The sequence below is a fragment of the Electrona antarctica genome, assembly GCF_951216825.1.
Source record: "Electrona antarctica genome assembly, chromosome: 24".
NCBI classification, from domain to species: Eukaryota; Metazoa; Chordata; class Actinopteri; order Myctophiformes; family Myctophidae; genus Electrona; species Electrona antarctica.
Window position 1 is genome coordinate 31,826,320 of NC_136803.1, and position 13,025 is coordinate 31,839,344.

The 13,025-nt window shown below is 44.9% G+C and overlaps 1 protein-coding gene across 2 annotated transcripts in view; it reads right to left on the bottom strand.

Annotated features, from left to right (window-relative positions):
- The window catches only part of drc11 (dynein regulatory complex subunit 11), a 106,252-nt gene that overhangs the window by 80,620 nt on the left and 12,607 nt on the right, over nt 1-13,025 (bottom strand). For both annotated transcript variants that reach the window (XM_079495383.1, XM_079495384.1), the window contains exons 6-10: nt 12,776-12,973; nt 8,781-8,852; nt 6,314-6,519; nt 2,739-2,823; nt 981-1,115 (exon numbers count right to left, since the gene is read on the bottom strand). In XM_079495383.1, coding sequence (XP_079351509.1) covers nt 981-1,115; nt 2,739-2,823; nt 6,314-6,519; nt 8,781-8,852; nt 12,776-12,973 — 696 coding nt within the window. The remainder of the gene's footprint in view (nt 1-980; nt 1,116-2,738; nt 2,824-6,313; nt 6,520-8,780; nt 8,853-12,775; nt 12,974-13,025) is intronic.

Sequence of the window (13,025 nt, forward strand, 5' to 3'; positions counted from 1 at the left end):
CCAGGCACTTGATTTGGGAATGCCCTCCTCCATGCTGTTCTTTTTTTTGTGTGGAAGCTGAGGGCCCCAGGCACTCCAAGAGTCCAGATGACTTGGGAAGTAGCCTACGGTTAAAAAAAATAATAATCTCCCCCACTTTTAGCTTCTGCTATGCATCCAGTAAGCTTGCACATTAGCTATGTCTTTCAATCAAACCCATTAAAACATGATGGCAGAGTCTACAAATGCATTCTAAATCAGTAGTTCTCACACACTCTCATGATTTGAAGTGTTCAAAAATAGCAGACGTACAAGCTCTCAGTGACAGTGACGCACTGTGAGCTTGTCTATCTGCTATTCTTTGAATAACCAACGCAAAAAATCTAAAATGACAGATGCTTTCCTGGTTTTAATGGGTAAAAATCAGACCAGTCTGAAGTGAGTGGTGCAACAGCGCCCCCTGTTGGTACTCTAAACATAGGGACATTGCTGTTCCTTGGGGGTGCAGTACTTAGTTTAGACATACATTAGCTACTCACACTATTCAATCAGCTGAAGTGTACATACTGCTAGTTCCTATTATGCTCGAAACTCTGGCATTTGTAGTGCTAGTTGATACAGTGTAGTCTTTAATCCGGTTGACTCGCCACCATTCATTTTATAAGCAGCATTGCATGTTTTATAGATAGAACACCAAATCTGACGTAATGTACGCATTCCTACCTGGTTGACAATAGAGGGTATGCGCATGCTTAAAGTGAATGGCACATCGAGTGGCAAATCGAGTGGCAAAGCAACATGCAAAGTGAGTTTAACATTGTTTAACGTTGTTTAATGCAATCAGATAGGACTTTTCTGTTTGGATGCATGGGCTGTCAAGGCCAGAAAGTAGTTTTTTGCCACTCAGTAGGCGTTCCTGCATAACTTCCTGGTTTGATGATGATGTCACGCGCATACCCTCTATAGTGCCGGGACGATTAGTTTATTTTTTGCGGTTTTACCTCCACGTCCTCTTTCCCCTTCTTTCCTTTGCTTTTCCCCTTCTTCTTCTGGTCCCCCTTTCCGGCTTTCTTTGCTTGGCTTTTCTTCTTCTTCTTCTCCCTCTCGTCTTCCTTGGCGAGGAGCTCGGCTGCCACCTGTTTGACGGGACGAGAGCCATACCCGGTGAGATCACAGAATCACAATGAATCGTCTGGCGCTCAACACGGAATCCCATGTTTGTTTGCCAACGGGAGACAGAGTTTATGAGCTTCAGGCAGTATTACTTGACAACAGTGTTGTTTTTGACAGCAAAATTTGATTTTAGTTTTAGTCATAGTCTTTTGAATAGTTTTAGTCACATTTTAGTCACCTGGAATGCCTTAGTGTTAGTCTAGTTTTAGTCGACTAAATGTCCTGCGATTTTAGTCGACTAAATCTACAGTTGATTTAGTCGACAAAAATGTATTTTGGTGGGCCTTGATGCCCACTCTGGCCTTGATGCCCTCAACGCGCCGCGCTGCGACGCGTTGTGAGCTTGTAGATCGGCTATTTTCAGCATGCAACCAAGTGTAAAATGACTTATACTGGATCTCTAGTCCACTATAGTCCCTTCCTAACATTTTAGTCTAGTTTTTATTTGTTGACGAAATTTCGAGCTTGTAGATCTGCTATTTTTCAATGGCTAAAGTATAAATTCTTAAAACACCAAAAGGGGTTCCCACGCAAAATGGGTTAAAGTGGTTTACACGCCCACTACACGGTATATCATATTTTCACTCAATGACAAAAAACAAGATGGGACAGGATTTGATAGTAGACATGTTGTCATCCAGGTCTATAGTACAGTGATGTAGCATCTCTTTCGGGTGGAAACCTCATATGTCCAAAAACATTACTTTATTAAAATAGAGGATCTATATACAAACTCTCAACGCGTCGCATGACACACTTGTATGATGCAGTACGGCAGGGGTCTTCAACAGGGGGTCCAGGACACCCCTAGGGGGTCCTCAGAGTTTCTAGGGGACCATTCATTGGTGAAAATAGCAGATCTACAAGCTCACTGATGCATTGTGAGCTTGTAGATCTATTTGTGTAGAGGGGAAAAAGACCAGGCCAAGTACAGTCAAAGGTACTGTTAAGCGTCGCTGTGTAATAATGCCTTCCTCCTTGTGCGCCAAATACCAACTTCTTCATCCCACAATGGCACATTCTTTGGTCATCCCACCCTATATTTAATGCGATTGCATTCACACCTGCTGTGATCCACACTTTTAGTTCGCTTTGAAGCAAAGCGAAACCACCGTATTTTGGAGGATTACAATTCGGGTTTGATGCACACCAGAATACGAATGAGCCTTCACAGTTCACACCTGCCAAATTAAGCGCACTTTCCGATAATATGCAGCAGGATTCGTTTCAATCGCAGTAAAGCCTCCTGTTGCGAATCCTACCTAAAACTGGCTGTTCAATTCATTTAAGTTACTCTTATGCTTTTTCTACAAGAGAGAGACTTTAGATTAAGAGAGGTTTAGGTCAAGCACTTTGATGTTGTCTGTTTAAAAGCACAGTAGTTATGGCTCCAGCTGCCATATTTCGAATGCAGCCAGCAACTACAGACTAAAGACAATACATATTTTCATGGGGAAAAAAATGAGAATTGTGTGAGAATCGTGATCGAGATTCATATTTTGAGCATTAATCGTGTAGCACTAGTATGGAGATGCGAGGTTTCTGGCCGACAGCGACCACAGTAGACGCCTGTTACAGTTGCATACCTGCTCGGGTGTCTTCTGAGCAAATATGGAAGCCGATCCTCCGTCCTCGGTGTTGGGAAAGTCCGGGAACTTCCCAGTTGCGTCCCTGGAAAGAAATGACATTGTCTTATTGTCATGTGAAGACACCGTTGAAAACCAAAAGGCCTGTAGAAATACCAGTGGTGGGCTGAGAGTAAAGCCGCAATTATTATTTTTGTCATACAAGTGTGATTCACGATTCTCAATATATTCGGTGCATGATGACGCATTACTCATACTTTACTAAGGGGCATTTCACTTTTACTATCAACATTTTACTATGTCATTAATATACCTTAGAGCGACAGAGAGAGAGAAAGAGAGGAGTGTGTGTACGTGTGTGCATGTGTGTGTCAATTTAACAAAGGTGCAGACAATCAGAAATCAGCAGAGAGTGATCGACGTTCGCGCTACTCTATGCCGAATTGAAGTGGACTCGGTCCCAGACGTTTTTTTCTCTCCCTGGAAATAAAAACGTCTGGGTTTCCGAGGCTATCACTAACGTGAATGATATAAAATACTAAAACAACAAATAAAATAAAAAAACGTCCTACTCAGTCTGTCTCATAGGAGGGATGTGGGCAGTTCAGAAACTCATAGCAGTGACTTCATCGTTAGGCAGGGTTTTTTATTATTATTATTCTACTTATTGATGCGAGAACCATGGCTTCCATTATAGCATCCTAAATTCCCCGGAGCTTGGAGAAAATGTCACTGGTAGGTGGCTTTTCTGAACTGTCCACAGCCCTCCTGAGCCAGAGACCAAGAAACATATCATGAGCATTAGGGAGAACCAATTATATGAAGACAGGTTGAAATTTGGCGAAGTCGACCTTTAAGTAAAGCACTTGAGTAAATGAACTTTACTCCATTGATCAATGCTTAACAAGACTTCACTTGCATTCCAGGAGGAGGAGTACACCATTACAAAAAATGTAATTAAGCATCCAGTCTATCACACAGTCCACCCTCCTGGAAGGCTTGTGTTCTCATGGGGATACAGGGGGCGAGATATCCTATGGGATGTGACCGCCCCCTATCCTCCTAGATCACTGCTCTTCTCCTTGGAGGGGGGGGTCCATGACTGAACCCCTCTGGGGCCGTGACCTCTGGCCCGGCGTCACGGTGCTTACATCATTGTCAGGGGCTGAGCCGAGGTCAAAGGGGAGGGCAGGGACAGGGAGCAGGGGAGGTGAACGTGTAGGCCATGGGCCACTGTGATCCATCCACTGGGGAGACTATGTTCTGACCCCCCTCCCAGGCCAGCAGACAGGGGAGGTGAACGTGTAGGCCATGGGCCTGCCTGTCTGTCTGTCAGTTAACTATTCCACAATCTCCGAATGCTATAGAGTCTGGAACTACAGCTCCCAAGAGCCAAGTAACGGAAGTCGTCTCTGCATGCTCAGAGTCAGACCGGAAAGATATTCGACCAATCACGATGCGGTGCTCACAGAACTGTAGTGCCATTGGAAACCGAGACGGGAGCATAGAGTCATACGAGTGGGAGATTCATGTTATTTGTGAGCGGATAGTTTTCCATTTGCTGATTACTTTTGATGCAGTAATAGCCTATTTTTTATTTTAGGTATTAAAACGGCCTTAGAAGAACTTAAATTATCAGTTCACTGTCACCCGGGTCATCCACAGGTTGAGAACCTCTGCCTCACGCCGTGCTAAACTTGTTTTCATATTTCTTAAGGTGAAGGCCTCAAATGTAACGCCCCAAAATACAGCTCAAAGCTCAAAGGAGACACATAGCGGACACATTTTAGGCCTTCTAGATAGATCCATGGCGCTGCGGCTGAACCGTATTCCCACGGCAAAAGTTAAGACCATGTTGCAAAGTTCCGCCGTTAAAATATGGCCCTGGGAGTGTACAAATGGAACCAAACAGATCTGCAAGGGTCCTAGGTTCTATTTGTAGTACACCCTCCGGGTTAAATGTACAATGAGGACTTTAGTGCATAATAGTAATACTTGAAATTTGAGGATCTTAGGAAATCACTGCATCCAGTAGACAAAATACAGCCCTGCTGCTGTTAACCGCTGTGACCCTCCCTCCCGTTTCTCTTAATTAATGGATAGCCCCCAACGTTGTCCAGACATAAATCAAGAGACGCCGATAATCAGCCACCGCTGCGCTGCTGCTGCTACCATGCTCTCTTTACACTGACCATCACTCGTCTCTGTGGGAGGGCCAAGGAAACCCTGGGGAAATGAGGCCGTTATGGCCTCCTCTCCTCTCCCGTTCCATCGCACTGCTATACTTCTCTGAACAGTTAATAATACCAGGGCCTGCAGTGGAGGAAATCTACCTCATTTTTGTTGTTGACACAGCTTTCTCCTTTTTACGAGTTAGTTCATTCCCCCGCCGTTAAATTAATAGAAATCCGTATCCCATGAAGGCATGGCATACATCATAATACAATGCAGAAGCCTTGATGCGGCGGCTGCCAGGAGACGGGGGGGGCTTTACTTCCTTCATTCATTCATTTTCATTACGCTGATAAAGCCCACGGACGACAGACATGACATGTTTTTAATCTAGCTGGGGTTTTTTCTGCCTCGAGTACGAGCATCCATCTCTTATCTAGAGTAACGCACAAAAGTGAGAATCGAGGCGAAGGCCAGAAAATGACAAAACTAATGTATTACTTCTTCGGTAATCTGTTAGCTTGCCCCCCCGAGGCAACATGCTTACTAGATAACATAGTCCACCATGTGGAGTGTGTGTGTGTACAGCCAATTACTGTATACAGCATCTCTGCTGCGCACACACATAATGTAAGTACATAGGCATGCGTTTTTTAAGTGTTACATCGTATTATTTTACAATAACCACATCTCAGACGCTGCTTGTAAAGTTGACATGCAGCAGTGATGAAAAGCATTCTTTTCCATCTTACACACACACACACACACACACACACACACACACACACACACACACACACACACACACACACACACACACACACACACACACACACACACACACACACACACACACACACACACACACACACACACACACACACACAAATTCAAACATTTATTCAACAAACTAACTTAGTTAGTTGATTTAAAATGAATTTGTGTGTGCTCGTGCTCCGGACAAGTGACTTTTGTGTACGGACAAGTGCCTCAAAAGGTTAATGTCAAGCCCTGTATATGAAAAAGCTACTGCTGTGGAACGGGTATCATATATTTATTTACTTATAATGATCCTATAAACAATATAATGCAGGTATAGTTTTGCCCACTCAATTCATAATAATTAACGTCCCAATTTTGGAGCTCTGGCTCATGGACTAAGAACCAAAAAGAACTGAACCGGTTCCCATTGGGAACCAACCGGTGGAGAAGGGGTCTCAGAGTTACACGGAGTGAGCCAACACGGACAGTATCAACACCCTGACTCTGTTTGACCAGAATGGAACAGAGCCTTGGTATAACACCCATGAAGGAAGTAAGTAAGAAGCCCAGTTTCTTTCCAATATGGCTGCTATTACGCTCTTTCTAGGAGGTACGTTGCTGTATGCAGACTAACTATTTACCTGCATTCGATGAACCACTGTCGTATCTGCTCCTGGAGGGTCTCCTTCATGTCAGGCCCGTCCACCACTCGAACAGACTCCTTGATGTTCACCAGGGCCCTCTGGTACTCCGCCTCGTTCCGGTCCTGAACCAGCCTCCTGCTGGCGTCCGCCTGCTGTGCCTGCAGCTCAGCGGAGCTGGGTCCGTGCTGATCCTCAGCAGGAGCCTGGTGGAACCACAGCAACAATACTGGGACGGTTAATTAAGAAGGACAAAAACTCTTTGTGCTATGCACTCTAGCGTGAAGCCTGCAGGCTAGTTTTTTGTTTTTAAATGCTTTTGATCCCTGCCCCCCCCCCCCCCCCCCCCCCATTCTCTCTGAATTCAGTCGTTCCCCATTTCTCCTTGTACCGTAGTCCGTTGACCTCCTGACCTCCCACTGGTTGGCTCATTGGAGAGAGCGACACGATGTCGCCCGTCTGATTCTTTCACCAGAGGAGTTACTGTAGGTGCCCTGAGCCACCTGAAGGAGTTGCTAGTGCAGCGACAGAGTTCACCTCCCCTCCCGGCTTCCCTCCTGCTAAAAACAGGAGGCATCTAGACAGGATACCACTGATGTGGTTGACTGTACGACATTTTCTTTCAGATGTTTTCCATTTTTCAAATTACTATTTTATTCTAGTATGCGGTGTCACTGAGCAGTATGGGTGGGAGGATTGAGGGGTTTCTTTCTCTTTTTTGTCCTTGTATTTTTTCTTTCATTTTTTGTTTTCTATAAAAGAACAATGTAATTCATATCACGTTTTATCTACAACAATTTATAATCTGTTCTCAATAAAAACCTATTTGACAAAAAAAAAAAAAAACAGGAGGCATCTTCCGTGTATCGTCGTCATATGTCCACCTCAGTGTCACAAAGCCACACTCTTAAAGGAGAATTCCATACTAGAAGGCTTTCTTACTTTTATTTGTAGTTGTTACGTCCCCAACAAAGAGGTCCAGGTGTTTTGTGTAAAAGTGCATTATTGGCTATTTCCCCTAATATAAGCCCTCAATGGGGGTTGGGTTTTTGTGCTAATTCGCTCATTTCCATCGAAATAAGTAGTAAAGTGTGCCGCTTGGGAAACTATTTATATTATGAAGAGAGGATATATACAATTTTATTTAATTTTTGAGTGATGGAAATAAGCGAATTAGCACAACACCCCATAGCCCCATTCAATTCAATGCAATTCAATGCAATTCATTGAGGGCTTATGCGCTTTTGCACAAAATAACACCTGAACCTCTTTGGTGGGGACGTAACTACTACAAATAAGGTAAGAAAGCCTTTTAGTATGGAATTATCCTTCCTGGTCCCACGTGGAAGAAGCCAGCCTCTTCACATGCAGGCTTCTACTCCAGACTGAGGCACAGTACTCGGCAGCAGAGAACACCAGGGCTTGTGTGGAGATCCGTAGTGTCTTGGCGGAGGCTCCCCAAGTTGTGCCAGCAAGGTGGCTGATAAGCGAGATCCTTGATGTTTCTTTGGCTCTCACTTCCAGCAGGTGTTGATTGTAGGACAGTGTCCTGTCCAGCCGAACCCATATCTATTTTCGTCACTGCCCTGATCCCTAAACTTCTTTGCCTATTTTACCATTTTGAAAAACATTTTAAAATTGTTCAACCAACCGATCTACATCGACACGTTGTGAGTTTGTAGATCGGCTAATTGAACTATTCAAAAATGTTTTTCAAAAATAGTAAAAGAGTAAAAGAAGTTTAAGGATAAGGGGTAAGGCACCGGCGAAAACAGGGCCACTAGTCTCCATGGTGTGGGGCAGGAATTTCACCCCTGCGCCACCCGAGCATCCCAATAACACGTGATAAACTCTGCTCACTGCGACACACTTCCAACTGTAATAAAAAGCAGTCCATCTGAGCTGTGAAATGTACTCTCTCACTCCATCTAAACTGCCCACATTGCGACCAGTGCTGCTAGTCATTACGGCTGCTCACCAATGCCACATTTCATCACCCCCGCCTCCACTGCGACACACTTCCAACTGTAATAAAAAGCGGTCTATCCAAGCTGTAAAATGTACACTCTCACTTTACCTAAACTGCTCACACTGCGACCAGTGCTGCTAGTAATTACCGCTGCTCACCAATGCTGCATTTCATCACCCCCGGCCCGCCTCCACCTGGAAGCCCCTGACTCTAGATTTCCCCTGGGGGGAGAGAAGTCAATCGTCGCTCCCTGCTCTCTCATTTGCTAAGCGTTAAGGTCACAGCCTCGCAGGGAGCGACATGTTCCAGGAGCCTATAGGTGCCAAAGTCAACTCTATATACACAGCATACCTTCACACCTTTCCTTGGACTGAGATGATTTTACGCGGGACAGAGATTGTAGTGTATCTAAAATTGTCAGTAACACAAACATTGGGACACATACAGTACTACAAAATTGTCAAGTCACATTGTAATCAAGTGACTTGAGGGACTTACCATTCCAAGAAATATCAGCTCTTCCAGACGCTCCGTCTTGGTTCTCCTCCTCTGACTGTATCCCAGCCAGACCTACAGCACATACACACGACACACGACACGCTTACAACTCATCATTAACCCAAAAACAAACATGGAAAGAAAGAAGCTGCTAACAGGCATCTAATCATCTTCTGCTCATTTTTCTCTAGATTTAAAGCTTTTATCAACAGTGGGGAATGGTCCTGGTAGGATCATGATTGAAACAATAATCGACAAGAAGTCAAATAAAATAAAAATAGGATCAGATCACTTCCAGGGAGGTGACAAAGGCCAGCGGCAATTGGTCAAATCCAACGTAATAAAACTTTATATGAGGTGCCGAGCTCATGTTGTGAGCTTGTAATAATAATAATAATGGATTGCATTTTCATAGTGCTTTTCTATGCAGTACGTGCCTACTCTAAGTGCTTTACAATGGTCCATTCATTCATACATTGGGAGGTGAAGTGGCGAACAGTCGACGCCACTTCCCACATTCACACACCAATGGTGGCAACCACTGGAGGCAATGTGGGGTTCAGTGTCTTTCCCAAGGACACTTTGACATGTACAGTAGACAGGAGGAGCCGGAATTCGAACCGCCGACCCATGGATCACTGGACGACCTGCTCTACCTCCTGAGCCACAGCCACCCCAAATCTGCAATCTGGATGAGCAAGTTGGCATGGTGGCCAACGCCAGTATAACATACAAATAATTACCGCCATCAACCAGTGCACTCCACACAAAGCCAAGACAATCGGCCAGCCAACTGCAGTTCAGATTCACGATTAAGACGCCGTTAAGAAAATGAGATAAATCAAGGCATCCTACAAGCTGCAGGGGAACATTAATGTTAATCCTCTAACCGCATTGTGGTTGGAGTGCCCGTCCTGAGAATGGGAGGTACGATTTAAATTCCTGGCTGAGGTCATACCAAAGACTATACAAATGGTACCTCCCTGCTCCGTACTCGGCATCAGTAGTTGGATTGGGAGTAAGTCTCCGCGACGTACTAGCGCCACGTCCAGGGGGTGTACTTGTACAGTACATCAAGCTGCATCAGAAACGGGAGAAAGGCTCCTCAGCCCCTGACCTATTGGGGCCACATGGCTCGGGAACTGCTTGCTTACTTACTTACTGCTTGCTTACTTTCTTATTGCGAGGTGTGCATTATTCTTGTAACGTTAGTTGTACAGACATGATGTCACGCTACACTTAAAACCGAGAAATCATCTGTGTAATTTTAAACTTTAGCTTTTTTTTTTTAGCTATGCATCGTCTGTCAGGTGGAAACTTCCAAGTCCAAGAATGTGGCTCCAGATTTCCAAGTAACAAAAGTAGCAGATCTACAATCTTGTGGATCTGCTACTTCGGATTCGTGAAGGTTTTTGCCCAACAGCAACGATATACAGCAACATATAGGTTTTCAGAAAACTGATCTGCCAAGTCAAAAACAAAAAAAAGCTATTGGGTGTGTAAAAAAGCGGTTGTCGAAACAAACCACATTATAAGTGTACTTATTATACATACCAACGCGTTCCCTTCTCAGCCTAGCTGCAAGGATCCACAAACAGAACATAATGAACTACTTGTGAATGGAGTCCATTCACATTCTCAGCAAAGTGCTAAAAGTCCAGACATGACGTCAAGGCATTCTCTATCACAACACGGTGCTACTGACGTGCTGTTGTGAATTTGGTCCCAGTCACAGACACACTACACGCTGAAGCACACCGGGATTACCAGCTCTTAAATCTCCTTGGCAGCTAAGCATGAGTTATGGCTGGTCAAAACCAGAGACAGAAACAACTTTAATTAAAAAAAATCCCCCCCCTCTCTCGCTCTCATTAGCAGGCAACAGTGCAGCACTATTTCTCTCTCTCCGTTTCTGGCACGACAGCGCCCCTACTGGTACTCATGAGTCACACATGAGTCACACACAAACATAGGTTAACACGAGTCACATAGGTGTCACACGGACACGGACATTGCTGTTCCTTGGAGTGGTTGCACCACTCAAAAAAACGGGCAGTAGTACCCAACACTAATTCCCTGGAACCAGCTTTCAAGCACCTGGAAATATACTTGTTGCAAGCATGCAGAGGTTCCCCCGTGGAATCTGTGCCCCAAAAGCTGACAACTCTTTTACATGCAGCCGGCTCAGAACATGTAAATGCAGGTAGTTGCCACAAATGCATGTCATCTCAAACACAAGAAACTTTAGTCTAATAATGGACAGTCAAAACTGTCAATCAGTTCTCATGAAAGGGGTCAACAACTGAAACTGTGAATAAGCAGAGGCTTAGTGCCACAGTGCTACATCTGCAAAGTTACAGATAGTGCATGCACTTTTTGTATTATTCTTTATTTACCCAGGGAAGTAGCTGAGCACAGGTGCTCATTTTCAGCAACACCCTGAAGATGCACGCACACATGCATGCATGTCCCTGAATACTTACCCAAATGTTTGGGCAAGTATATGTATAGTCACAAAGAGAAGTCCAGCTCGCTTCAGCCAGACTGAGCCAGTTAAATGGTTTGGTGCTCAACGGGGACAACTTCTATAGAGAGTATGCGCATGCTTAAAGTGAATGGCACATAGAGTGGCAAATCGAGTGGCAAAGCAACAGGCAAAGTGAGTTTAACATTGTTTAATGTTGTTTAATGCAATCAGATAAGACTTTTCTGTGTGGATGTATGGGCTGTCAAGGCCAGAAAGTAGTTTTTTGCCACTCAGTAGGCGTTCCTGCATAACTTCCTGGTTTGATGATGATGTCACACTCATACCCTCTATAAGGACAAAATAAATACCTGGCAGTTTCAGAAGAGACTACCCAAATAAAATACTGTAGCACTCTGGATCTGCACGTTTTATTGTCATTTGTGTTGTAGGGTGACTGACGTTTGGACGTGATAGTGATCAGGGAGGCCACAGCATTATTAGACCCCGTCTTGTTAACTTCACTCCTTTGGGAGACATTTTGTCACTGTACATTTGCACATACTAATGTGAAATGTGTCCTCTGCATTGGCCCATCCTATTAGGAGCAGTGGTGGCCACTAGCACAACCTTGATAAAGCACACAATGTTATCCTTCTAAAATCTTCCAACTAATTTCCTCCTACCATCAAGCTTTTCCAAAAGAAAAAGAAATTACACCTGTGAAGTAAGTGGTGCAACTCCGTGTGGCGGTCCCCGGAACTTCCAGACCCACAGGAGCGCGCCCAGGGAGCCGGCCCGGTTCCGGCGAGCCGCCCCACGTCCGAAACGGTCGAGAAATGACAGTGGGGGTCCCCGGGAGAAGGCTGCGCAACAGTGACACTTGGTTGTGAAAACAAACGCTATTTTCGTGCTCGGACAGACCCAGCCAGGGACCCAGCCAGGGACCCAGGGACAGACATACATAGCTCCTTAATGAAGTGGCTGCACCACTTACAAACTTTTATGCAGAAGTAAATGTACCGAGCATGAATGCACTTACTGCACACGGCCCTGCTTCACCGTCCATCAGTGACCTCTATGCCACCCCTGACCCAAATGTATGAGCGTAAGGTGGTTTGTATTTGGATCTATGCATGGCACTAATAATAATGATCTACTGTTGGTCTCGATATGGCGTTGACAGGTGACGAGTGGATTGTAACAGCTGTGGGCCTCACATTACAGGGTCACCACCGCGGCAATGCCTCTTTGTTATGAGATGTGTTGATTAAATGATCTGAAGATAGCTCAGCGTGAGATTAAATTAATTATTAGAATATCGTCATGTGATGTAAGAAGGTTGTTGGATATTCTGAACTTTAGAATGATGATTAATAATAATAATAATAATAATAATAATAAATCCAATTGATATAACGCTTTTTTCCATAATTATTAAGCATTTGTCCACAGAATGACCCCCCCACCCCATCTCAAAATATGTTGTTCCAGGGACCCCCAGAAGCAAAGATTGAATTAAAAGTCTTACCTTCTGGATGCGTGTCGCAGCCTGGTCAGGGGTCATCGTGACTGGGGGGGTGTGGCGGCCCGTGCCCACCAGGGCCTCTCTCGCCGCCCGCTGAATCTCAGTCATGAACTTGGCCCGTAGGCGTCCCTGGCGCGCCCGCTCACAAACCTGCAGGATTCGCACGGCCTCCTCGAGACACATGGTCCGTACGGACGAGATCTGGGCCCAGACAAAACAAGACACGTAGGGCTTTCACTTCAAGTGATTTTAC